The sequence below is a fragment of the Microcebus murinus genome, chromosome 4, assembly GCF_040939455.1.
Source record: "Microcebus murinus isolate Inina chromosome 4, M.murinus_Inina_mat1.0, whole genome shotgun sequence".
Taxonomy (NCBI): Eukaryota; Metazoa; Chordata; class Mammalia; order Primates; family Cheirogaleidae; genus Microcebus; species Microcebus murinus.
In genome coordinates this window covers 97,901,191-97,927,126 of record NC_134107.1, presented here as the reverse complement: position 1 = coordinate 97,927,126, position 25,936 = coordinate 97,901,191, and the positions used below count along the sequence as shown (strand labels likewise).

Here is a 25,936-nt window from a genome sequence, read left to right as displayed (position 1 = left end):
TGGTTATGTGGTTTTCTACATCAGCATGGGGGGACAGGGAGGAGAAGGTTATATACAAGGAAGGGGAGCTTTTTCTTGAAAGACCAAAGAGAATTCCTTCCACTGACTCAATGCCTCTGCTTACCCACTCAGGCAGTCATCACTAACCACTGGTCCCATGGAAGTAAAATGAGCAGAGAGCGCCTTTAAGAGTAAGAAAAGGGAAAGAGGACCAGGACCCGGCCGGGTGGGAAGGCGCGGGAACTTTTAGCCTTCCCTGGAAACAGAAAGTGGATATGCCCCGGGGCTCAAGTTCCGAGTCTTCTCCCATGACCCCTCCTCTTTCTCAATACCTTACAGCTGCCCCGCCGTGTCACATTCCAGTCCGCCTCTTTTGGCGCTCCACCCCCTCCAAGCTCGCGTGCTTTTCCTCCACGTGGTTCTCTGTGTATACAGGTTGCCAGGGAGACCCTAGCCTGGGCGGGGCTCTGATGACGCCACAATAGGAACAAGCCAATAGCCGTGACGCGTCTCAGTGACGCGAGACGCGGGGTGTGGCTCTGCCGGCCGGGGCGCAATGAGGCGGCTGCCCGCTGGGTGGCGCCGATTTCCCGGGGAGGTCCTTTCTGGGCCCCCGGCGGAGGTGGGGGAGAGGCGGGCAGGAGCCGAGGCCAGGGAGCCCTCTGCGTCAGCTGCTGCTCGTTGCGCCGCGCCAGTGCCAGCCAGGACTCACCCGCGGCTCCATGCTTGTACCCGGTTCGACTCGTCCATCCTCCGAGAAGAGGCAGGTATGTGCCACCTGTCGGAGATCGGGGACTGGGGGATGCCGAGGTCAGCGCCGGTTTGAGGCTCAGAAAGTGGGGTGTCAACGACACCCTGGGCAGAATGGGCACTAGAAATGTAGGGCGAGGGCCGGCAGTGCAGGGACTCCAGCTGTGGGTGCCAGTTGTGTGAGGGCTGCCAGCTGACAGCCCAGGGTGCCAGAAAGAGCCATCTGTGTGCTGATCAGTGTGTTCTAAGGAAATGCTGCTTCGGCTGGTCCACGTCGCTGTGCCCTGTGTGGTATGTGACCTGAGAGTGACGCCTGGACACTGACAACCCCCTCCGCACGTGCGCGTGCAGCTCACTTACTCCCCGCTCTTAAAGCTCCCGGGGCTGTCTCTGGTCAGTTTCCACAGGGGGGTGGGGGTGGGGAGGGCAGCAGTTAAACGGAAGGGGAGATTTTCCACCAATCCCAAACTAGAAAGAAGCATCTTTGAAATTCTCACCAATCCCAAACCCTAAGTAGGCACGCGGTGCTCCCAGGCAAGCAACTTACTCTTCACAGCCAAGGGAAGCCCTGGCCGACCCATTCGAGCTCTCCCCTGAGAAGTGAACACCCCACCTCCTGACCTGGCTGCTTTTAGAATGGGGCTGAGCTGGAGACAGTGGTAGGGGCTGCTCACCTCCCCTGGCACGGGCATGGGAACATCCCCCAAATGGATCTTGTAGAGTGGAGGAAAGGAGAGCTGGTTGGGCTAGGGTTGGGGCATCCCCCGCTCCTCTGATGCTGTAGCTGCATGCCAGACTGCTGGAGTCGGAATGAGGACTGGAATGAGGGCGTTCTCTGAGGTGCATCACCAGGACCCAGGCTGAGTCAGTAGCCTGTGCTGAGACAGGGTGGAGGCACCAGCCCGGGGTACTCCCAGTCCTGAGGGAGAGCCATCGAGAAACAGGAGAAACATCCTGGGAGCGGACAAGTGCACCAAGGCCAGAGAGGCTAAGAACCCTGTTCCTTCCTGTGACCCTGCCCAGCCCACCTCTGAGGCCCTGGAATCGTGACCTCTTGCACAGGTAGAGTGGAACCACCCAGAGGGGGCCTGGCATTCTCCTGGTGGCCTAGGGAAACCATGCTTGCCATATTTTCCTCGGCAAAGGGGGAAGCAACCCAAATAGGCTCGACCTTTCTCTGCTTGGTGGACTGGACATCTAGGAAGATGGCAGGCCTTATTTGCCCTTCCCAGCTATGGGACATGGCCTAGTTCAAATACCATGCGGCTGTTCTCTGGCATTAGAAAGGGGCATTCCCTGAGGGGAAGACTGCGGGCCCTTTTCTCCCTAGAAGGTTCACCTGGTGAGGGGCCACTACTACCACTAATTATAATAATAAGTAGAAGTATTCAATATCTTCATCACTTATTGAACTCTTACTATATGCCAGGAAATTTACAAATATTATTTTATTTAAACCTCACAACTGTGAGATATACCACTATTATTATTATTATTCCTGTTTTACATTTTAAATGACTAAGGTTCCAAGAACTTAAGTGACTTGCCCATTGTTTCAGAGCCAGTAAGGGAAAGAACTAGAATCCAAGGCCTTAGAAGTCCACTATAAGAGTATCGGACTGAAACCTGAGTGCTGTCTGCCTCTCACTGTCTATACAGCCTTGAGCAATCTGCTTTCTTTCTGGAGGTCTACTCTATCTCAAAATTAAAGGAGTTGGACTAGCAGTATGTCTTCTTCCTGTTCTCCAATTCTGCAACTGGCAGCTCCAGAGAATCTGCCTTCTCCATAGTTTTGCGTCAAGGTCCACTGTCACCCTTCTACCTTCTTTCCTGTCCTCTGTTTCCCCTTAAATCCCCCTACTATTCCACTTCAAAATGCCCCTTTTCCGAGAGGGGCATTTTGAAGGAGAGAGGGCTCTCCTCGGCTAGCTTTGGCCAAACAGGGCAGCCCCTCTAGGGTGGGCACGCCACTGCCCCTTTAATTCTCCCAGGGCTTGGAATGCGAGTGAGTTGCGCTAGCCATCTCTGCAAGTCTGCGAGGTCAGATAAGATACTATATATATCGGAGTCAGTAACCTGAGCTCCGGATTACCCAGCCCCAAGTCAGACTCCAGCTTCTGGGCTCTCCACTGCGTTCCCTGCCCTGCTGGGGAAGGAGAGGCCCCCAGGTCCCATCCAGTGCCCCCCGGACACAGGTCAGTAGCTGCCCCTTTGGCATCTGAGCTTCACTGGGCCCCTGTCTAGAGGACAGACGTCAGTGAGTTTGGGGGAGCATGCGAAGCCACCCCAAGGGGGCCTGGTAGGTGCCGTGGGCAAGACCAAAGGCTCCTCCAGAGAAGGACAGAGGGAAAATGAAGCCCTAGAGGAGAGGGAGGGAGACTGGGACTCTCCTGGGGAGGGGGCACCAAGAAAGTGCCTTGGCAGAGGTGGTTGTAAGAGACAATTTAAGGACACTAATACTCCCTGGAGGTCCATTTCTTTGCCTTTCCTTAGAAGTGTAGAGATGTCCAGCCACCCCCTCCCAATCCCAAATCAAGAAGCACCCTATAGAGACACTGCCCTGGGCCCACCCACTTCTCCACCAGTCAGGATTCTTGCTTTAATCTCCAATCTCTTTATCTTACCTCCTTCCCACCCCACCCCCAGCCCTTGGGCAACTACTGGGAGCAAGAAAGAGAGAAATGGACCCAAATTCCCTCAGATGACCCCCTGCTGAGGGAGGCAAGAGGATTAGACACTAAGCTCATGGGTTACTGGGCACTAGCCCCAGATAGATAGAGCTGGTGACAGGCTGGAGGGGAGGGGGCCGGCTGAGGCTCCTGGGGCCTCAGGAGTAGACAGAGTTCCCAGACTGTTCAGGTATAAATATGTCCTGCCCTAATCCTCTACCCACATCCTCCACACCTGCCAGGACATCCCTCATCCCATCCTCCAGGATTGGATGCTTGTGTCCAGGCAGTGTAGCAGGTGACCCAAGCAGCCAGGAGTAAGGGTCAGAGAGTGCAGATGGAGGGAGATAGGATCCCTCTCTCACCCTCACTACCCTTCAGGGTCAGCACATTCTGATGCTATTAGCAAGTGGCTTTGGGAAGCTCTGAGGTCACCACTGTGGAGGTTCCCAAGCACCTGGCGGAACTGGCTGGGACTTCCCACTCACCTGTACTAGCACCTGGGCAGGAGGGAAGGGACTGAACCCTGTTTAGTTGTTCCTCTGAAACCCAACTAAAGACTCTATCCAAGGCCATAGAAGCAACACATGCCTTCACCCCAGAAAGCCAAGTGGGTCTGGGCAAAGAGGAGCCATGAAGGTTGCTGGGATATAGGACATCACCCATTGCCTGCCCCCAGGGCCAGGAGTGCCTGGGATTCCTGGGGAGCAAGTCCCTCCCCTGGCTGGGCAGGTTAGGGAGCCCTGCACGTGAGCAACAGGAAATGACAGTGGCTGATGAAAGGGGGTTCATTTTAACCCCTGGCTCACCTAGCCTGGGTACCTTGGGGAGTGGGCTGAGCTACAGCCAGGGTAGGAGGCTAGGTGACATGTTCAGAACCAGGCCTGGGGCCCAGGGCCCGGAGCTGGGGTAGATGCCGTGACAGGGGACATGCAGGAGCTTGGCACAGCAGGTGAAATGGAGGCCTCCTGGACCATCTCATGACTGAGCAATATTGTTCTGGGGCTCAGGTTGCACCTGGCTTCACTTTCATTCACCTGCAGTGGAAAATCCAGAGGGCCACTCCTCCAGGAGTCTGTACCCTCCACACTGTTGCTGGACTGCGGACACCTGGATCCTGTCTCGGTCCTTCCCTCCAGCCCCAGCTTGCAGGTCCCCAGCCCTGTCCCAGCCCTTGGAGAGTCCAGGGAAGTGTGAAGCAGGGGGGTTGGCTTCAGGCTGGCTGTAGGGGACAGGGCACAGGTCCCAGCCTACTGCTGCCACTGCTCCCAGAGTGACTTTGGGAAATCCCCACCACTCCCAGGATCCCCAGTGTCCTCCCCTGCTAATGGGCATCATAATAGCAACTACTGCTTAGAGTGGCTGGGAGGATTAAGTCAGTTAATACACATGTCCCAAGCCTCACTGGGGTTTTAAGCTTTAATAACTTCAGAAATACGTACACCATAAACTTCTTTTGAAAGTGTCACTATTTAAGCCAGGCCTGGCAGTGAATGCCTATAATCTCAGCTACTCAGGAGGCTGAGGCAGGAGGATTGCTTGAGCCCAGGAGTTCAAGACCAGCCTAGGCAACATAGTGAGACCCCATCTCAAAAAAAAAAAAGTTTCACTATTTAAATTTCTTATATGTTTTTTTGAATTGTGAATAATTTTCTTAAACTTTAAATAATTCAATCCTTCCAATGGTGTTTGTAAGCTTGCGGCATTTATATGCCTGAGAGAACTCAAGCCAAAACCTGCGCTAATACTTTTGGGACACTCTGTGCATGAAGCCCACTGAGAACGCCAGACACATGGCCAGGCCATGTGAGCGCTGGTCTGAGGCTGCTGAGAAGATGCAGTCAGAAGCTGCATGTGACGTTCTCGCTTGGTGCCTGGTCCAGAGGTGCTCAGCACCAGCTGGCTGGGGTGACGGCTGGTGGCTCAGATGTCCTGACAGGAAGCAGAGTGCCTGAGTGGAGGATTGCTGCTGCACCTGGCAAGACGGGGGAACTGAGCAAAGCAATGCAGAATTTCTGACATAGAAGGGAAGAGTTGGGGCAGCGCGGTGAAGATGGCATGGAGGAGGAGCTTGGCAGGAGACTGACCCTGTTGTCCAAGGTGGCAGGCACCTGGGAAGGTGCTGCCTGGAGCCGCATGCCCGTACTTGCCAGCTCTGGGTAAACAGTGAAAGGAGCTGGGCAGCAGGGGCCCCACACTGGGCAGGGAGGGGTACGGGGGATCCCAGCCAATCGGCTCGCCTCCCACTGCCCCATGAAAGGGCCATTCAGTTCAGGCCGTTCCTGTGGCAACAGGGAGACTCGCAGCCATGTGAGTGCCCGTCCTGTCCCTGTCTTGCGCAGCGAGGCTACAGCCCGGGCCCCAGCCCACTCTCCCACCCAGGGTGCATTCTGCAGCCTCCAGGGACAGCTGTGCCAGGTAATGCCAAGGGTCACCAACCCAGCCTGTCTTCTCACCCAAAAGATGCTGGGGTCTTCAAGAGTGAAACTGGGGGTTGGGGGAGGAGAGAGATATGTGAGAGGCCTCAGCCCCAATAGGGACCCTCTCCCCAGACATGGGCACTATAAGCCCGATGTCAGAGCTTCCAGGGGGTGTTAGGGAGGGCATGACTGCCAGGGCTGTGGGGGGCAGAGGGAGATCTGGCAGTGCCAGATTGGAGCAGACAGGAGAGTGGGGATCTGGGAGCCCTCTTGGGATTCTGTGGGCCAGAGATGTGGCTGCACCTCTACCCCCAAGCCTTCCAGGACTGTCTATCCATGTCTGCTGTACTTGTTTGGACCCAGCACTTCTGCGTCATCATTGGGGCCAGAGGAGGTCACAGGCTTGGGGCACTGCCGGCAGAATACCAATTCCCTGGGAGCCTTAGTGTGGGGGAGGGGAAGGGACTGCCATGAGGAGGAGCCATGAGCTCATACTCTTGGGGGGGAGGGGTCATATCTGATTGGCTGCTGGGTGTCCCAGAGCCCAGCTCCTCAGACCTGGAGTCTCTTTGACTTTGCATTATTGATGCAGTTCTCCAAAGCGGAAACAGAGCAGGACCTGGCTCCTCCACCCCCACCTGTGCCTCTGTCTGTCTCTCCCCATGTGGTTTCCCTCTAACCCTGTATGAGGTTGTCCCCCAGTTATTTTTTCTTAGGAAGCAGTGAAAGTTGTGAGGTGGGAGCCCAGTGGGCAAAGCAGTATACACAAAGGGTAGGCTGGCCCCTGCACCAACGTGGGGTCCAGTAAGCTGGACCAGGCCTTCCTGATGCCAACCTGGACTGAGAATTGCTGGAGGTCTGGTAGGATCAAGGAGTGCTGTTCTGGGGCCTATATGGAAGTTGCCACCTGCTCATCTGTCACCTCTGCACCTATTCCAAGCCTTGCCTTGACTGGGAGTCTAGAGCTTTTTCCCAAGTCCTCAGTATTTGGGGCTTGGCACCAGCTTCTCTTTGCCCTGGTGGGGTGGGCTGTTAGCCTAGGGCAGGCTGTGGGCTGCCCAAGCCAGTGTCTGCCCAATGGCTAGATGTCTGCCCGCTGCCTGCTTACCTCGATGGGGGCTGCAGGGGGAAGCCTGGCACCCCGGCTGAGGTCAGAGACCCTGCAAGCAGGAGACAGACAGCCCTGACGTTATTATAGACCAACAAAGGGAGGTGCCGGGCTGCTGGGTGGGGGCCAGAGGAGGAGATAATAACCACTGTCATTGTAGAGCCCTTTCACGTGTTATTATCTCATTTACTCCTCACAACAAGCCCACGAGGTAGGAATCATGTGATTATTATACTCATTTACAGGTGAGGAAGTTGGGGCTCAGAAAGGTTAAACAATTAGTGTAAAAGTGCCCAGCTAGTCTGTCACAGGCGAATCACACTGCTCAGAGAGTCCTGGGTGGCTCTGCCTCCATCCCCCTAGGGAGCCCCCCAAGAACCCCTGTTGCATTTGAGGAAAGGGGCCTGATCCTACTTGGTCCTCTCTCCAAGTCACCTTTGCCACTAGATAAAGCCTGCATGTTTAGGGGGACAGAGGGACATGTGATGGGGGATAGTGCATCAAGGTTAAGTGGAAAGAGCATCAGGCAGGATTCTGAAAGAGCTGGATCCCAACCCCAGCTCTCCTAGTGTGTGACCATGTGCAAATCAGCGCCACTACAACAAAGAGGTTAAAATGCATGATTCTCTAGGGTCCTCCACAGTGCCACATCCAGCAAGCTCTGTGTTCCTTCACCAGCCCTGAGCCAGCTGCACGAACTTGGAGGGCCTGGGAATGCCACCTGCAGTGCAGGATTTTGGACTCCAGGGGGCCCCCTTTACACAGTGAAGTATTGCCAAGAACAAATTTGGGATCCCTATTGGGAGAGGGACTCCTGGGAAGCCACAGGGCCCTAACTCCACTTAGAGCAGAAAGATTAGCTTGGTGAAGAGGATGGGTTCTACCACTCGAGGGTCCCCCTCCCCCCAGACCATGCAGCCGGTGCCTGTGTCCAGGAAAGAGCACTGGGATAGAGTCTGGAGACCAAGTTCCAGCCCCCTCTCTGCCACACTCGCTGCCTCGCCTGCCCATCAACCTGCCCATTACTTCCTCCCATGAGCCTCCTCTTCTTCATGAAGGCTCTGACCAAATGATCTTCAAGCCACTCCAGGCAGACAGTCTGTGATTCCCAAAAGACTCCTGCTCGTCACATCAGTCAGAAGGGAGGGAAGTGGTCTTACACTTCTGAAACATCCAGCGGTCTCAATGCTGGGGCTGGGGGCGGCAGCATCCCCCAACTCAAGGGTTTCTGCCTGCGCTGAGGGGAGGACCCAGATGGGATTTGGGCTGGAAGACAGAGCATGGCTTGGAGGGCTGCAGAGCTCAGGCAGCCCCTGTTTGCATGTTCGGGTCTTTGAGGGGAGTACTCGGAGTAGCCAGGAGGTGCTGAGACTGATTTCTCTGGGTGGCTCATAAAAGCCAGGTGATCTATTGTACTCTCACTGAGGTACGAAGCACAGGTGCGTGCAAGCCCGTGTGCAAACCTGCATGCATGTGTGTGTTTCTCAGTAGCCACTCAGCATCTTGTGAAAACAGACTGGGTGGCCCCTGGTCAGCTCTGAGGTTCTGGCCCAGCTGGGATGGGGAACGGGCATGTGGGAGCCTGACACCTGGCAGAGCCCTTTGACAACTGCTTTCCTTATCTTTCAGCCCATGAGGCTCCCAGTCCCCACTGAGTGCCGCCCTGAAGGATGTCCCAGCTCTCCTCCACCCTGAAGCGCTACACGGAATCAGCCCGCTACACAGATACCCCTTACGCCAAATCAGGCTATGGCACCTACACCCCCTCCTATGGGGCCAACCTGGCCGCCTCCTTCCTGGAGAAGGAGAAGCTTGGTTTCAAGCCAGCCCCCCCAACCAACTTCCTCACCCGTCCCCGCACCTATGGCCCTTCTTCCATCCTGGACTATGAGCGAGGCCGCCCCCTGCTCAGACCCGACATCATGGTGGGTGGTAAGCGGGCAGAGAGCCAGACCCGGAGCACTGAGCGGCCTTCAGGCAGCGGCCTCAGTGGGGGCAGTGGATTCCCTTATGGCATGACCAACAACTGCCTCAGCTACCTGCCCATGAGTGCCCGGGACCAGGGGGTGACCCTGACCCAGAAGAAGTCGGACAGCCAATCAGACCTGGCCCGGGATTTCTCCAGCCTCCGGACCTCAGACAGCTACCGGATAGACCCTGGGAACCTGGGCCGCAGCCCCATGCTGGCACGCACACGCAAAGAGCTCTGCACCCTGCAAGGGCTCTACCAGGCAGCCAACCGCCCCGAGTACCTGGCCGACTACCTGGAGAACTATGGTCGCAAGGGCAGTGCACCTCAGGTGCCCACCCAGGCTCCTCCCTCACGAGTCCCTGAAGTCCTCAGCCCCACCTACCGACCCACTGGCCGCTACACGCTGTGGGAGAAGGGCAAGGGCCAGGCCCCTGGGCCCAGCCGCTCCAGCTCCCCAGGGCGAGACACCATGGTGAGTTTACCCTTGGGGACTGGCGATGGGCTGGGGAGGCAGCCACTGATGTCAGAGAGCCAGGCTGAGGGCAGGATTCCCAACCTGATGATGGATGGCAACAGCGGCTGCTCCTGCAGCCCTGGAGGAAACAGGCGAGAGAAGCCACGTCTGGCATGTCTGGTGCCCTTGTGGCTCCATGCCGAGGAGAGGTGCTTTCCCGCTGTCCCTAGGAAGCCCACTCAGGACCTGTGCACTCGGCGGTCCAGCAGTGCTCTCAGGAATGCTCGGCTAGCCCCACATATGCTGCCGGACCCACCCTCTCCTTTGCTATCCAAAAAACCAGGGTGTCCTGGAGGCCCTGCCCCATCCTGGGCTGGAGGCTGGGGCCCCAGACCACTGGTGCTCCTTGAGACAAGAGGGGCCTCTTTGCTCTCATTGCATCTCTTCTCCTGCTCAGGCTTTATTCCCCAGCCCCAAGGCCTGGCTTTGCATTTGAGCATAAGATATCAGGGGAAGAGGGACTCTCCTCTGAATGACACTGGTGTGCTGATGACCAGGGTGATTGTGTCTTTGGAGAAAATAGTGGAGACACATTTATCCAGGGCTTGAGACAATCCATCACTTCTGTATTCCAGCCCTGCCATGGCTGGAATGAGGGAAGAGGCTCTGCTGGAAATTGACCAAGGACTGGCATGGCCTTAGCTTGCATCTAATCCCTGAACACACCTCTCCTGGAGAACACTCCTCTCCTCCTAACTACATTCTGCCTTTTCCGTAGTCATGAGTGTACCTGTGAGGTGGAAAGCTCTCAGAGGATGAGAAAGAAATCCTACCTCTAGATCCCACACCATGTGTCTCGCACAGCATGGAGCTCAGATGACCTGCAGTTTGCTTGGATGGAGAGAGGGGTGGGTGGGTGGATGGATGAGTAGATGGATGGGTAGATGACCAGGTGGCTGGATGGACATCCAACTGGGTGCTACATCTCCTCCATTACCGTATGCATCTCTCCCTACTCCTAGGGACATGTGCCTTTTGGAAACAACAGCTGTGCAACAGCAAAAAAAAAAAAAAAAAAAAATGCTGCTTAGAGAGCTTATGCAGACAAATGAAGCAGAGGTTCAGGACTAGGGGCAGGGCATTGAGTCATAGACCTTGAAGCTTGTTATAACTAAAGGTCTTGAAAGGATAACTTTGATAACACAGAGTCTCAGGCTTGCTGGGCTATCTGTGAAGTGCCATGGGAGATTAAAAAGCTGGTGCCTCCCAGAACATTCAGATCCTGACAAGGCAGGGTTGGCTGCACTGGACAGCTAGTATAGAAAGGAGTGGGAGAGTAGACATGTGTCCCAACAGAGCTGGCCTGGGAGAGAAATATGTGTTTTCAAGGGGCTGTGTGCCATGCTTAGGATGCAGCAGGATTTACTCGGTGTTGTTCATCCTGGGGGCAATTAGAAAGCTGCTCTCCATGGGGGACTTGGGTCCTAGAAGCCAAGGCTCCCTCCCTTTTCTGAGAAAAGAAGGTCTCTTTAGGACAAGCTGTGCCCCTCATCCTGGGGTCTGTAGACTGCCTGTATCAGAGCCACCTGCAGGGCTGAGCGATTCACCCAGACCTGCAGAATCAGACTCTCTCAGGATAGTGCTTGGGAATCTGTCCTTTCCACAAGCTCTTTGGGTGATCTTTAAGCATGCTGAGGTTTGAAAACCACCTCACCACAGACTAAACTACAGACTCACCCTCAACCCCAATCATAACAGCAGGGTCCCTCTTTACTGGGGTCAGATTTCACTGGGAGCCTGCCTCCTTCCCAACAGGCATAGCCCAACCCTCCCTGGAGTCTGGTGCTGTCCACCCCTCCAAAGGGGACACCCCGGCCCCACCCCTACCTCCAGGGCCAGGGCGAGGGGACACTTGAGAGAGGACCTCAGAGAACTGGCAGATTGCTGCTCTCATCCAAAGGCAACTCACCATACACTTACGTAGGCAGGAATGCCCTGCACTCGAGCTAGTGTTTCATTCTGAGCTCGCGCACAAGAAGATAGTGCCAACCAGAAAAGGACTCTCGGGGTCAATGGCGTAAGACCTTTATTTAACCTTATCCCTGTCTCCTCACCTCTCTCACCCTTACTTCCTGGAGTTCACCACATCTTGCTGAGGTGAGAACAACCCTACTCAAGGGGCCCGGCCCATTCTTTCTAAACCCAGGTCCAGTTTCTTTTCAGATCTCCATGTGAGGATCTTACCTTCTAATTCATTCATTCGCAATGCTCAGCTTACTAGCAGCGTAACAGCAAATAAGTTACTTAACTTCAGAACCTGTTTGCCCCTCTGTAAAATGAGTGAGCATAGTTCCCTCTTCACAGACTCCTGTGAAGAAATGGAAGGGAATTGTGTGGCAGCGCCCAGCAAATTGCAGGTGCATTCACAATTCACTTGGGGAAAATAAGTTCTTAAATAGTTGCAATAGGAAACAGCCTGGCATGCTCTGAAGTGTCATAGGTGGTGCAAAAGGGAGGAGGTCATCTGAGGCTAGGACAGGCTGCTCATGACCAGTGGGACACAGTTTGCTTCTTTAACCTTGGACACCTACCAGCTGGGCTGTAGTTCCTCGGCTATAAAAGGGAACGGTCACACCTGCCCTGCCCTGCCCACCTCACGCGGATGCCATGAGGCTCAAAGCAAATAATGAATGTGGAGGAGTCTGAAACCAGTAAAATGCTACAGATGAGGTCATTCAAACTTAAGTGGGGCACTTTGGACTTTGGGAGGCCACGGTGGGAGGATTGCTCTGAGGTCAGAAGTTCAAGAACAGCCTGAGCAAGAGCAAGACCCCATCTCTACAAAAAAATAGAAAAATTAGCCAGGCATGGTGGCACATGCCTGTAGTCCCAGCTTCTTGGGAAGCTGAGGCAGGAGGATCACTTGAGCCCAGGAGTTTGAGGTTGCTGTGAGCTATAATGACACCACTGCACTCTAGCCCAGGTGACAGAGTGAGACCCTGTCTCGAAAAAAAAAAAAAACAAACTTGAGGGAGGGAAAATTGATAGAAAGGGGGCACTTGGCAACTGACTGGGGGGGGGGGGTGGGAGGAACAGAGGTGAGAAAGTGCATCGCGTGGCCCAGGGGGCTCTCAGGGTACCTGACTTGAGCCACAGGAGGCATCATTCATAAAGGGAAGTCAAAAGCAGGCCCTGACCAGAGTGAAGAACAGTTCTAACCAGTCTCATTTCCCTTATTAACAGTAACAGCCGACATGAACTTGGAATCTCACAGACTCAGCTGAGCATGAGGGAAGACCTGGCAGGGCGGGGGAGGGGGCCACATGAATTCTGAATAACCCATCCCATGCTTGTGTAAGCACCAGCAAAACACTGTGCCATGGGAGTGCAGCTCAGCACTCAGATAATGAGGGCTGCCCTAAGGCTCCAGCTTCTGCTTAAAATGCAGACAGTCCAAGAGAAGGGACAGTTACAGTGGGAGAAAAGGCTTTCACTACCCCCAGTGGGGACTCCAAGCCAGCCAGGTGGCTCAGCCCTGCAGAAAGCCAGGAGCCTGAGTACCCAACCCTGTTATCTCCCCCTCCGCCCCACCGCCCCACCCCTCCTGTTCCCGGGCCTATGGAAGGACAAGCTGTTCCCACTGAGCCCTGCCAGGGCTGTGCTTTAACCCCTACAATCCTTCCTAATCCTCCTCCGCTCCACCCCTCCAGCTGCTCCCTCCCCAGCCCTGGCATTCTGCCCACTGGCCTCAGCCCAGCCCTCACTCTGCCCTGCCCAGGCCACCCTCTCCTCTCCCCAGGAACAGCCAGGGTTGGCCCAGAGCCCTCCAGATCACAGCAAGCTGGGCACCTGCACTTCGGAGGGAGAGCCAGGGACCCGGCCCAGAGTCTAGCCCAGCCTATTCTTCCCCTCCCGGCTCTTCCACACCCTTGCTCTCTGCTCTAGGATCTACCAGGCTTCTAGGAGCCGAGAGTCTGGGAACCTGAGTATCTGGGTCCTACTTGCCACTGGGGCTGCTGACTCATCTTCTGAAGCCTTGGGTTCCAGCTGTTCAGTGACAGGGAGATTACATAAGCCGAGGTCACGTGATTTTTCTCTCAGGTGGGACTTTGGACTTGAAAGCTGCCCTGCAGTGAGCAGAGATTACTCTAAAGAGAACAAGTTGAGGATGTAGAGGCTGCCCTAGCGCTTCTGGCTGAGAAGTGTGACCTTCCTCTCTTGTCTCTTGCCTTCTCATTCTGTTTACTCAGCCACGCTGGACTACATCTCTGCTGTCTTGTTTGTCCAGCTTGGCAGCCTGGGACCCTGAGGCCTGTCCTCACCCACTCCCACTCCAGGCTCACTCAGCCACCCTGAGGAGGCTAAACTTCCTGAGGGCTTGAATCTGTGTTGACAGCCTAAGAAGGTCACTCAGAGACCTTAAGCCAGAGGGTTCCCATGGCCAGGAGCAGTAATAGCAGCTAAGAAGGAAGAGGCAGTTTGTGGTATGTGATTAGAATCAGCAAGACAGTCTCCCTCCCTTGAAGACCGGCTGAGAGCTGCGACTTGGCTGGTACCCTTGGTGCTGCCTTACCCAGGCTCTGTTTCTCACTTGGTGCCCGTCCTCCCTGCCTCCTCCTCCGCCCCCGCTCCAGGATGTCTCCATGAGTTAATGTGGTGCTGGCGTGGGGCTCAGCAATGCAGAAGTTAATCCAAGCCTGGCAAAATGTTCCTTGCCCCTGGGGGAGCCGCTCCACTGACCACCAGCTTCAGAGATGAACATCATGTTCAGAGCCCAGAACTAAACACGTGGCCCCTTGCACCCTCTTACCTCAATGCATACATAAAACCAGCACCTCAGACAGAGTGCATATGCAAGACAGGGAAATGTGTGGGCCTCTGTGATCCAGCTGGTTCAGGCCAAGACCGCCTGGGGCTCAAAGAAGTACTGAGATTTTGACCTCCTGGAAACCAAGCCATGCAGGGAAGGTTATTACAGTCAGTCGGGAGGATGGACAGACCCTTTCTCCCCAAGGTGCACTGTGGGCCAAAAGCCCACACCCTAACAAGGACTCAGAGCCCCTACCCTTTCCTCCATCACTCAGGCCACTGATCTGTCCCTGTGCGGTGGTAATAGCAGGCACATTCTGGGAGCTGAGCCTTGCAACATCTGCCTGAGCAGTGTCCCCAAACTCTGGACCAAGCTGCTCACTCAGATGTGAGGGAGGCAGGACCCTCTCAGTCCCTGCCCTCATCGAGCTAGCCCTGACTTTATTCTACTCCATGTCATGGCAGGAACGATGTAAGGTGAAGAAAACGGCTTACACTACATGGGAGGCAGGCCGAGCCCAGGCTCTGAGAAATGGCAGTCACAGGCTGCAGGAAGGAGCCCCGCTCAGATTAGCTCAGTGTATCTGAGGCACAGACAATCAGGGAGCCAGAGCCAGACTGAGATCCCAGAAGACTCTATCCTTTGTACCCATCCTACTTCAAGACATGGCACCGAGAAGAAGGGGTCTCATAGAGACCTGGCTCAGTGTGAAATGAGCCACAGTTCTTTGTGGGCCATGTCCTGCAGCAGGCAGCCCTGCTGGACAGGACTGGACCCTGTGTGAACTCTTTCCCTCACCCCAGATTTCTCAACGTACACCCATGCTAGAGCTTTCCCAGTCAGAGACTCCCTGCCCCCAGCAACACCCCTAAGCTCCCACATCCCAGGAAAGAGAGAGAGAGCTGGCAGCATGCCAAGATGTCAGGGGTGGAGGACAGGGTAGTGCTCACATCACTGGGGCTAAGTGATGCGAGCTCTGTCCTCCCACAGGGAGGGAGACGGGCCAAATGCTACAGTGGGTGAGCACTTCTTGGGCTGTGTCCACCCCGCCCCCCAAAACCCTGCCCTTGAGGAGGTTTCAGTGTGCTGACACAACCAAGACAAACCACACACAATCTAAGACCATTTACAAAAGTCTTAGAGATACTTATAAAACAAAGATAAACATATTAAGATAAATTAATACTATACAGGCTGAACGCACAGTAGACTGAAGATATGCAGTAATGGGTTGTTTAGAGCTGGGTGGAGTTAATTAGGAAAGGCTTTGTGGAAGATGCAAGTTTTGAGCACAATTTACAAGCAGGTAATTGGCAGAGAGCAGGAAGGGCATCCCAGAATTTCCTAGTAGTAGTTAAAAAGCATAGGTTTTGCTGTAAGATAAAACCCTACATTGTCATTTATTAGCAGTCCTGGAAAGTCATTTGACCTCTCTGGTCTTAAGGTCCCTCATCTATAAAAAAAAAGAGGTAATAGTACATCATGGTGTTATTATAGAAATTAATTGAGATAATATACATTTAAAGCCCTTAGCCCAGTGCCTGGCATCTAATAAGTACTTAATGAGTGGCAGTTTTGTTTGTTAAGCAGAGGCTAAGAGCAGGGGTCAGAGGAGAGTGAGTGGTGACAATGGAAGTAGCCTGTGGACAGACAGGCTACCTGAGGCTTCTGGACTGCATGCAAGAGGCATGTTCTCTAGTTGTTTCAGGGCAGAAGGATGATGTGATCAGATGACACATTGCTGCAAATAGTGCAGGGCTGGCTTCAAAGGGTGTGGCTGGAAAGAAGGATGCTTGGAGAAAAAGGCTATTACAGTTTATCCAGGGTCTAGGTTCGGTCAGAGTCTGGGTGAGGACAGTGACTATAGAGAGGGCCCCTCCTAACATGCCCACCCTCACTGATCACCAAATAAAATGCCCTGCTGCTCCTGCCCCCGCCCCCTCTCATCTCCACTGCTGGTTCGTGGAGGGGGAGGAGGCGACCTTCCACACTCCCCTCTCATTAGCAGGAGATTTCTGCTTTGTGGGTGGCCTAGGGTACAGTCCATACCTGTGTCCCAGACACAGTCCCCATTTGGCTGCGGTCATGTGTGCAGTGCGCGTGTACATGTGGGGATGAGCGCACCATAAGGAACAGAAGGAGCCCACAGATGAGTAACAGCATACACTGCTGCCTCTCAGGGTATTTTTAAATGCTAAAAATACTGGCTAAAAATAGCCAGCAAGCTCCAAACAAGACACTTTCTCTAGGCAGATTCGTGTGCTGCTTCCCTGTTAGGTGGAGGGGTAGAGCATCAGAAATAAAACCCAAAGACCCCTGACCTTCAGGCATTGCTGCACTTAGGGTCTGAATAGAACATTCACCCCCACAGCAGCTGAGTGCCTATTTCCCCGCCAGTATGTTACTTTCTCCCCACCTCCCAAACGCAAGTCAAATTTGAGATTCTGTGAAAGATGGAGCTGGGTAATTGGTTGGTTAGAAGAAGCCATTAAAGGTTCTTTCCTGGGGCCAAAAGGGACAGTGACCTATTGTACCTTATAAAATATGAGCACTGCCTCTCTTAATAATGGTTGCAACTAGGACTGGAGGGAGGAGAAGAGCTCAGTCCCGAGGCCAGGGAAATCTATCTTCTTACCCTGGGCCCATCCATCCCCACCACGGACTGTGTGCATGTTAAGCTTCAGGAGGGCGCTGAATGCTGGACAAAAGTTTGTGCATATGCGCATTTTTCCTGAAAAGAATACAGAGCTTTCACCAGGTTCTCAAAAAGTTAGGAATTGCATGCTGGCCTGGGGGAAGCTCACCCGGCTGACACTTGGTCTCGGGGAGGTGTCCTCCGCGGGCCCCAAGGATCATTTCTCCTGAGCCCCAACCCTGTGGCCGACCCGGGCCTCCGGGCTCTGGTCCTGCCTCCCCCGCGGGCTGCGGGAGGACGGACTGGAGGCGCGGGGGAGCTGTCCTTGCAGCCTCGCTCCGGTCCGCGTGCCTGGGCCGGGGGCGGGGCGGAGGCGGGGCAGGGCGGGGCTGCGGCCCTGGCCCCGCCTCCGCGCTGACGTCGCGGGGCCCGAGGCGCCGGCGGGGCCGCCAGTCTGCCGGAGCGTGAGAGTCTGGCCCGGGCGGTTGGCTGCGCACGCCGGGGAGGTTGAGGCCGAGGAGCGCGCGGTCGGGCCCCGCCGTAACGGTTACCGCTGAGCGCCGCTGAGGGTGTCCTTCGGCGGCCTCGCTGGCCTCGGCGTCCGGGCTGTGGCACCGCGCGGGGACTCCCCCCGTGCCCCCGTTGCCAACGTTGGGCGTGGAGCTGAGCCCGCCGCCCGACCCCCAGCATGCGCACCTCGTACACCGTGACCCTGCCCGAGGAGCCCCCCGCCGCCCCCTTTCCCGCCCTCGCCAAGGAGCTGCGGCAGCGCTCCCCTCTTTCCCCGTCCCTGCTGATCTCCACCTTCGTGGGGCTTCTGCTCAACAAAGCCAAGGTACGCGGGCCCTTTTCCGGGACCCCCCACGCTGAGGGCCTGGGGTCCCGCCTCCTTCCTGGACCCCGCCCGCCCAGCACGCGCCCCTCGGCGCGGGGGACGGATTCTTCCCAGCCCCCACCCCTCATTTCCCTTCCCAGGTCTCCCGGCAAGGAATGCCCCCTCCCCAGGTGATCGCACGCTTATTTGCAGTCCCCTCCCCTGTTGAGGTGGTCCCAATCCCTGGGTCCCCCTGCCCCCCTTCTCGGTGACCCCAGCACCAGGTGACTCTTGGCCTCTTAATTACTGGTACCTATCAGGACAGGTGCAAGAAAGCGTAACCTTGACTAGGTCTCCGTCGGTCGCTGTGTGAGGACAGTACGCTGGACTCTGCGGGGTGACTCCTCCAAGGCCAAACCCCAGCAAGAAAGGCTGGTCAGAAAGGGGCTGCCTCCCCCTCACTGTTTCCCAAAGGGCTGTCTCCCAAGGGTTGGTGACGGGGGTCTTTTGACCCTGTGAAGGGCAGAGCAGTTGCAGACAGGTGGAAGAGGGCAACTTTCCTTTTCTTTCCCCCGCTCTCCAGCTCTGTGAAGTGGGCAGTGGATCCCTCAGTGGAAGTAGCCACCCCGGGGTTATGCTGGGGCTAGGGCTGGGTGCTGGCCCCATGGGGAAGGGAGAAGGGACCCGAGCTTGACAGGTCTTATGTAACAGGCACTAGCTCCCATGTTGGCAGTGCGTGCCCTGCCCCGTGCCAGGGCCACACCAGGCTTCTTGGCTGCAGCCAGGACTCGTGGCTGACCCTCACCGCACAGGTGAAGTAAGCAGGGAAACCTTGTCTTGAGTGCAAAGACACAAACCTCTATGGGTCTTTCTTATGGCCCAAGTGCTACCTCTGCATTAACACAGGGAGGGCTCTCCTGAGCCCCCGCTTCCCCATGTAAGGTGAACGCTGTCTGTTTACTGATGCTGGAGGTGGCATCTGCTCTCTAGAACAGTGCTTGCCACTGAGTCAAAACTAGGTTTGCTGATGGCTGAATGTAAGGAAGCCCTGGGTCCAAACTTTCTCAACTCTTTGCACATGTGTTCCAGTGTGACAGCTAGAGTCATTTCCTTCTTTCGATTTAGGGGCAAGAAGCTGGCTGTGCAGGGTCTCCTACCTTCTCCAGTTCTAGCCTCTCTTTCCCTGTCAGCCCTGTAGGATTGTTTGCCCTGTAAGAAAGGTCACTCTGGGGACATTTTGTTCTTCTCTGGAATGGAAAGTGCTGACTTTCCCTGGAGCTCCTGATTTCCTATTCCTGGCAGAAGACTGGCTGGCTGGGCATAGAGCAGCCTTGCTCTCCCCTCCACTGCCGCCCCCCGACTCCCATCACCCACCACCTTCTACATAGAGCACTTAGAAGTTGGCCCATGATTTTGAGCTCAGGAAATTTTAGACAAAAGCACCCCCACACACACCCTACAAAAAAAAATTTAAAAAGAGGTCCTAATGATGCCTTAAAGGAGCCTCTCCATCTCCCCAAGCCTCAAGCCAATAGAAGGGTTAGATCCTCAAGAATAGTAACTAGTGACCATGGGTGATGAAATGTTCTTGACCCTAAATCTGCTGGGTCAGAGTTAGGTGTCAACATCTTTAAAACACCACAGGAGTGCTTCTGTAGACAGATGACTGCAGTTTCCCATCCCCCCCCCCTCCCGTGATAGGTGACTGTTGTGTCAGCTGGAGCCTGCTTTGGTGGACATTTACATGGGCATCAGTGGTAGAATGCTTTGTGTCTACAGCCTGTTTAGACAGATGTCGTCTAAGGCACAGGGGGTAAGAACTAATAAAGCACTGCCAAAAATAGGTGTAAGTGGGCATCCTGTTGTGAACAAGCTTTCAGATTTAATTCTGAATGGGCAACATGGGATTTCTGCAGCAGTTTTTTTGTTGGGCCCTAGAGGAGTCCTTTATCAGTTTTATCAGAAAATGCTGATAAGGCCTTTGTCCCAGGTCTCTGTTGTGACCTCTTGCTGGAACATCAGGGGTTAGACTGTCAGGAAGCTAAGATTCAGGTGTTATTTGGGGCTGTATACTGTTAGCCCTGGCAGAGTTCTTCAAGGATGCTTATGCCCTATCTGACGATAGGCTTTTCTCCCTAGCTGCAAGTTTAAACCGGGTCTCTTTTCTGGTTATATTTTCTTCCCTACCTGTTAGTGCTAGACCTGACAACTGGCCACAGAAGGGATCCTCTTACTTGTGGGATCAGCAAGGCAGTTCTTGAGAAAAGCCCTCCTTCAGCCTGCTCCTCCCCACCCCACCCCCCCTTGAGCTGACAACCTCATGGGCTTTGAGCTGCTGACAGCCTCATAGGCTGTCAGCACACGGCATGAGTAATTTTAGCTGAGTTATTTCAGGCTCCTGTTCTGATCAGGGTTGAGCTGGCCCCACGCATGCCCCAGCCAGTGTTGTTCCAGAGTTACATGCTCCCAGGTCCCCTCCCTGAGAGAGGGGGTGGCAGACTCATCTGCACACTGTTTCTTTAACCCTTTGAGCCTGCAGGTTTTCTGACTCCTTGGAGGTATGCCCAGAATTAGCCAAGAGACCTTGACAAACAATGCATAGAGTCCTCGATCTAGCACCTGTTCTGTCTCCAGCCCCCTCACCAGCCTCCACAACAGGGACAAAAGCAAGAGTGGCACCTTCAGCCAGCTGCTTACCTCTGTTGGCCCATCTGCTGTCACAAGGATTCCCAGCCAGTGGCTGGTCAGGATGTTGAAACCTGAGCCAGGCAGGGAGGATTCTCCCAGCCTTTAATCAGCCCTTAGGAGCTGAGCTCAGCTGGAAGGAATTCCACCTGTCTCTGACAGTTCAGAATGGCAGGCCAACTAGAGTTTTTCCCAGCTGAAGATCGAAACTCAGGGTGTTTTGTCCTTTAATATTTCAGAACCTCCCAAAGTGCCTATTATGATAGCTACTTTATATACTGGACATCTAGGAGTACAAATATAGGTCATTTGAGATAGCATCTGGATTTGGAACTTGAAATTTCTTGTAACCAGGAGTCAAATATGTACGCAAACATATGAATTCCTACAGCCTCCACTGTAGCAGGAGAATGAATAATAACGTAAAGATGGGGGAAATACTCAGTCAATATGTAGTCAATGAAAGAAAGCAAAGCCCTGAAGAATACTTACGTTGTATGTTGAAAATAACAGGCATTTCTCAATCCTCTTTCCTACAAGCTACATGGACTAAGATTGAAGAGAGAGTAACGTGTGGCCTGCTGCTCGTGGCTCTAGCTGGAGGAGGGCTGCATGAGAGAACCTAGCACGGGCCCAGCCTCTTCGCCCATGGCTCACTTGTCATGTGTTCTTTGCTTACAGAATTCTAAGAGCGCCCAGGGTCTGGCTGGTCTTCGAAACCTTGGTAACACGGTGAGTTCTTCCCAGTCCACTTCTTTCCCAGGGCCACCCCTTACTATCCTGACCCCGACAATCTAACCAGAGTCCCCTGCTGACTCCCCACCCTCTAAGCCAGTCAGTACCTGCCCTTCCCGGCTGGTGTTTCACAGAACTGCTGGGCTCTGCCTTACCCACCCACAGCAGGAAGCACCACTCAAGGGGAGTTGCCCCTTTTAACTGTCAGCTTGCTACTGTCCTGGCTCCTTCTCGTCAGGGACACCCATCAGTTCCCACCCACTTCTGTCCATTGTGTCCGCACTCTTTTGCACACCTCTGCAGTAAATAACCAGTTACGTCACCTGTACCTGTAGTAGGGGTTTGCCTCACTTCAGCCCTTTCACTTATGAAAAGAGGAACTTGAGGCTGTGAGAAGATTCATTTCTGGGCAGATGCCCCAGAAGGCCTTTGGTACTAAGTAACGGAGATGCCAGGCAGGGCTCTGTTCTCCTCACTGATCGGACCCTCTCTTGCAGTGCTTCATGAACTCGATTCTGCAGTGCCTGAGCAACACCCGGGAGTTGAGAGATTATTGCCTCCAGAGACTCTATATGCGGGACCTCAGCCACAGCAGCAATGCGCACACAGCCCTCATGGAAGGTGAGGGACCTTTGACAGGCCCCTGCTTCCCCTCTGGACTAGGAGTTGGGTTTTAGAAATACTGTCCTGTTTTTCTTTGCTTATGTTTTGTTGGGATTCTGGTTTCAGAGTTTCTTACAGAAAATATCTCACTTGTCCTTCTAATAGAGTTTGCAAAACTAATCCAGACCATATGGACTTCATCCCCCAATGATGTGGTGAGCCCGTCTGAGTTCAAGACCCAGATCCAGAGATATGCACCTCGCTTCGTTGGCTATAAGTAAGGGCCTTGCAGACACGTCCTCCCCGGAGTAGGCAACAAGAGCAGGTTCTTGGCACAAGAGCTGTTGCTCACTCTCTTTTCTTTGCGTTCAGTCAGCAGGATGCTCAGGAGTTCCTTCGCTTTCTTCTGGATGGGCTCCACAATGAGGTGAACCGAGTGACGCCAAGGCCTAAGTCCAATCCTGAGAACCTCGATCATCTTCCGTAAGTAAGAGGAGAATACTGTGGGGAAGTAAAACTTTTGGGAACTTGAGTTTTTTACTTCTTTAAGGGTGATGATTTGGGAATAATATGATTTACTTTTGAAGATTAAAGATCTAGATTGATAGACCCTTAAACATACCATGGTTTGCACTTGGATCCAATTATCTCCCTCTCTCTGGTTGCCAGGGATGATGAGAAAGGGCGACAGATGTGGAGAAAATATCTAGAACGGGAAGACAGTCGGATTGGGGGTAAGTGCTTGGATGAGAAGAATGCTTACCTTCACTGTTACCTGCATTTGCCTGAGCAGAGCATGAAAAACCCTAAGAATCATTCTCCCAGGGAAGCCTGTTTCTGCCCAGTCTCCAAAAAACTGAGGCAGGTGCAGTGAAAAAGAAAACCATGTGCTCACTTCCCTGGATTTCAGCATCTCATGGCCTTCTTTTCCCCAGATCTCTTTGTTGGGCAGCTGAAGAGCTCCCTGACGTGTACTGATTGTGGTTACTGTTCTACAGTCTTTGATCCCTTCTGGGACCTGTCATTGCCCATTGCTAAGGTATGCACCCCAGTTGCCCCTGCTTTGGAACTCCGTGTCCTATCCTTTCTTGTCATGACCTTTGACCTTTGCTTTTTTCTCTCCCAGCGAGGTTATCCTGAGGTGACATTAATGGACTGCATGAGGCTCTTCACCAAAGAGGATGTGCTTGATGGCGATGAAAAGCCAGTAAGTCACCCTTGGGTAACAGCTAGAACAAATTTCCATGAGACCTGTCTGGGGAGATGCTGATACCAGCAGATTCAGCTGAGCAGTTAGTGAACTCGGGCCCACTGACCTCTCCCACGAGTTCTTTCTCACTCTGTCTTGTCTTGCAGACATGCTGTCGCTGCCGAGCCAGAAAACGATGCATAAAGAAGTTCTCTATCCAGAGGTTCCCAAAGATCTTGGTGCTCCGTATCCTTAAGATCCATCAGGGCAGGGACTTGACTTTTCAGGTCATCTAATGACAGGGGCCAAAGGGTTGGGGGAACAGAGTAGGAAAAAATAGAACTTGTAGGCTTTCCTTTTGTAGTTTGGTTTTCTACTTCCTGAGAAAAGTGTCATTGCCCAGTTAGAACTCGGTCTCCTTTAGTTTGACTCTATGCCTGCTCCACTGTCCTTGACTCTCGTCAATACCAGATCTGAAGCGGTTCTCAGAATCCAGGATACGAACCAGCAAGCTCACAACATTTGTGAATTTCCCACTAAGAGACCTGGACTTGAGAGAATTCGCCTCAGAAAACACCAGTGAGTGTCAAGAGGAAGGGAGAGTCAAGGCACAGGGCGTAAGGTACAGATGGGAGGTGAGGGGTGCAGGGAAGCCACTGGCGTGAGCTATGAAAAGGTTGGAAATAAGAGGCTGGAGGGAGAGAATGGGGAGGGAGGATGCTTCTGCGGCTTGACACCTGCATTTCCTCCTCAGACCATGCTGTTTACAACCTGTATGCTGTGTCCAATCACTCCGGAACCACCATGGGCGGCCACTATACAGCCTACTGTCGAAGTCCAGTGACAGGCGAATGGCACACTTTCAATGACTCCAGGTGAGAGAGAGGTCTCAGACAGGGCTCCTAGCTGTCAGACACCAGTACCTCCCGCGTTGGCATGGCTTCCACTTTGCATGGACAGAAAAGGTCAGAGCCACAAAGCTCCATTACTTTGAGGCTCTCTGAAAGAGGAGGGTGGCTTCAGGGGTTAGTAGGGAGGTTAGAGTCCCGGCCTCACGCCGTCTCAGCCCCTCAGCCCTGGGTCCTGCGGCCTCCTCGCCAGAGCTGACGTTCCCCTCTCTCCACAGTGTCACACCCATGTCTTCCAGCCAAGTGCGCACCAGCGACGCCTATCTCCTCTTCTACGAATTGGCCAGTCCACCCTCCCGTATGTAGCAGCGAGGAGCTACGTCCTTTATCCCTTACCCGTGGTGGCCCCACACCCTAAGTTTTTTAAAAAGGCAAAAAAAAAAAAAAAAAACCTGAAAGGAAAAAAAAAAAAAACCTGACAAATAAGAGAAAAATAAACTAACATAAAGCTGCCGAGCAGGAGTTGATGCAGCCTGGTCAGGGTCTGGAGCCAGGAGCCCGGCGCTCCCGGGCCGTGGCCCGGCGGGGAAGATCGACTGGACGCGGAGGCCGGAGTCAGCCCAGCGCTCCCTCGGCTTCTCTTGTTTGCATTTTCAAGCTTGTGGTTTTTTCCTGTGTGTAATCAACAACGGCGGTCTGTGGGGAGAAGATCCTCGTCGCCCGCGGCCCCGCGCCTTCTGGGAGGACAGCGCCCCCTGGAGCCTGCTGGGAGCGTCGCTGCCGGGACGCGCCGCGCCGAGGAGGAGCCGGCGCCGGTGCAGCCGCGAGAACACCCCTGAGCCAAGAGCCCTCGTAACGCTGCTAACTCCAGGGGGACTGTGAGGGGACATCTTTGGAAAAAGCCGGTTTTGGTTTTTAAAAGCCCAACTTTTTTTTTTAATTCCCACACCTGAAGTTTTCAGACTGAAGATGTTCTCCTTCAGACCTCGTCACAGCTGGGACATTGTACTGGTCCTTTTTGGTTTTTTTTTTTTTAATTCTTCAAGTACAACTTTTCTAATGCTAGCCCTGTGGTGCTAGGTGGGTGTTGGCCAGGCCCCAAGCACAGCCACAGTAGACCTGGGATATAAAACAAGTTTTTGTTTTTTGTTTTTTTGTTTTAATATTTTGGATGGAATCTAGTTGCCTCCAAGAATTGTGCCTTATAGCATTTGGGGACCAGGGGGTAACTGCCCCTCCCTGAAGTATCCCTCAGCCTCTTCTCCTTTCCCCAGTGCCATGCCCCAGCCTGCTGAGGGACGGGTCCTGCCCTTAGCCCCTGGCCGGTGCATGGCACTGAGGCGAGGAGGAAAGTAGGCGAAAGGATATTTCCAACGATAGTGTCTCGAGTTCTTCCTGCCCACTTCCTCTGACCCACCCCTGGTCTGCTTCCCAGCTGTTTGAAGGATAGCACAAGCCCTTATCCCTAGAGCTTCTCACCTTTTATTTATTCTCTTAAGGTCCCTTCCCTCTGGCCTTCCTGACACCCTTCCCCCCTTCTCAGAGCCTCCTAGACATAGGCCCTTTGGACCGAGTTTCTCAGGGACGCCCATGATGCCCTCAGCTCCTCCTGGCATTGGTCTTTTGTCCTGCCCTGGGAGCTGGAGCCCCTGGGTATTTGGGGACATCTTGCCTCAGTTGTATGGTTCTTTCCCATGGGCTTGATTTTGCCCTAAGTAGTTGGACAAAACTGTGCTGTCCCCAGAATAAAGCTGTTCAGCACAGGTGTGGAGCACTGTGCACCTTTGCACACCCACACAGCCGGGCGTGGCTTGTGCCCCCCTCGGAGCCTGGAGCGGACCAGTGCTCCCAGGAGGAGGCATCAGAGAACGATACCCTGAGTTTAACTGGCCTGACACCCTTCTCCAGGGAAGACCTGTGAACCTGAGCCCAAGGGCAGGTGTACACTTGTTTACTGTGTAAGCAAGAGTAGAAGAATGTCTAATGTACAGTGGAACCTTGTACAGAATAAATAATAGCTTTGAGAAATCAACTGGTAAATGATGGAGTCTTGATTTGAGAGCGGTTTGAACCCAGGAAAGGCTGCCTGAGTCTTAGTTACCGCCTATTTCATTGCTTTAGCAGTTGGTAAATTCCAAGTTGTGGAAAAAGTAAACCACCCTTACATTCTAGTTTAAACTTCCCAATTCTTTAAAGCTGAAACAGTACACATCCTGGACACTATATTTATCCGGATTCCCTGTT

The 25,936-nt window shown here is 53.9% G+C and overlaps 1 protein-coding gene and 1 long non-coding RNA gene across 4 annotated transcripts in view; one reads left to right on the top strand and one right to left on the bottom strand.

Moving 5' to 3' along the window:
- The window catches only part of LOC142870645 (uncharacterized), a 47,091-nt gene extending 29,944 nt beyond the window's left edge, over positions 1 to 17,147 (bottom strand). The window contains exon 1 of the long non-coding RNA XR_012919003.1: positions 16,988 to 17,147. This is a non-coding gene — a long non-coding RNA (uncharacterized LOC142870645). The remainder of the gene's footprint in view (positions 1 to 16,987) is intronic.
- On the top strand, positions 670 to 25,724 carry USP2 (ubiquitin specific peptidase 2). Of its 3 annotated transcripts, none has more exons than XM_012773524.2 (13): positions 670 to 767; positions 8,577 to 9,391; positions 20,999 to 21,049; positions 21,550 to 21,673; positions 21,821 to 21,932; positions 22,028 to 22,138; positions 22,325 to 22,389; positions 22,591 to 22,694; positions 22,782 to 22,862; positions 23,012 to 23,090; positions 23,316 to 23,423; positions 23,599 to 23,719; positions 23,971 to 25,724. In XM_012773524.2, the coding sequence occupies exons 2-13, from the start codon at positions 8,618 to 8,620 to the stop codon at positions 24,056 to 24,058; spliced, it is 1,818 nt and encodes a 605-aa protein (XP_012628978.1). In that variant the 5' UTR covers positions 670 to 767; positions 8,577 to 8,617; the 3' UTR covers positions 24,059 to 25,724. The 3 variants fall into 3 exon arrangements, with proteins under 3 accessions (XP_012628978.1, XP_012628979.1, XP_012628981.1); XM_012773525.2 differs by lacking the exon at positions 670 to 767 and adding an exon at positions 2,878 to 2,945; XM_012773527.3 differs by lacking the exons at positions 670 to 767; positions 8,577 to 9,391 and adding an exon at positions 17,325 to 17,653.
- The last annotated feature ends 212 nt before the right edge of the window (positions 25,725 to 25,936 follow it).

Bases quoted from the DNA above. Each gene is read 5' to 3' on its own strand.
- USP2 (XM_012773524.2), top strand. From the start codon at position 8,618: ATGTCCCAGCTCTCCTCCACCCTGAAGCGCTACACGGAATCAGCCCGC. The intron at 21,674-21,820 runs GTGAGGGACCTT...TCCTTCTAATAG, and splicing joins GCACACAGCCCTCATGGAAG to AGTTTGCAAAACTAATCCAG. The intron at 22,695-22,781 runs GTATGCACCCCA...TTTCTCTCCCAG, and splicing joins TGTCATTGCCCATTGCTAAG to CGAGGTTATCCTGAGGTGAC.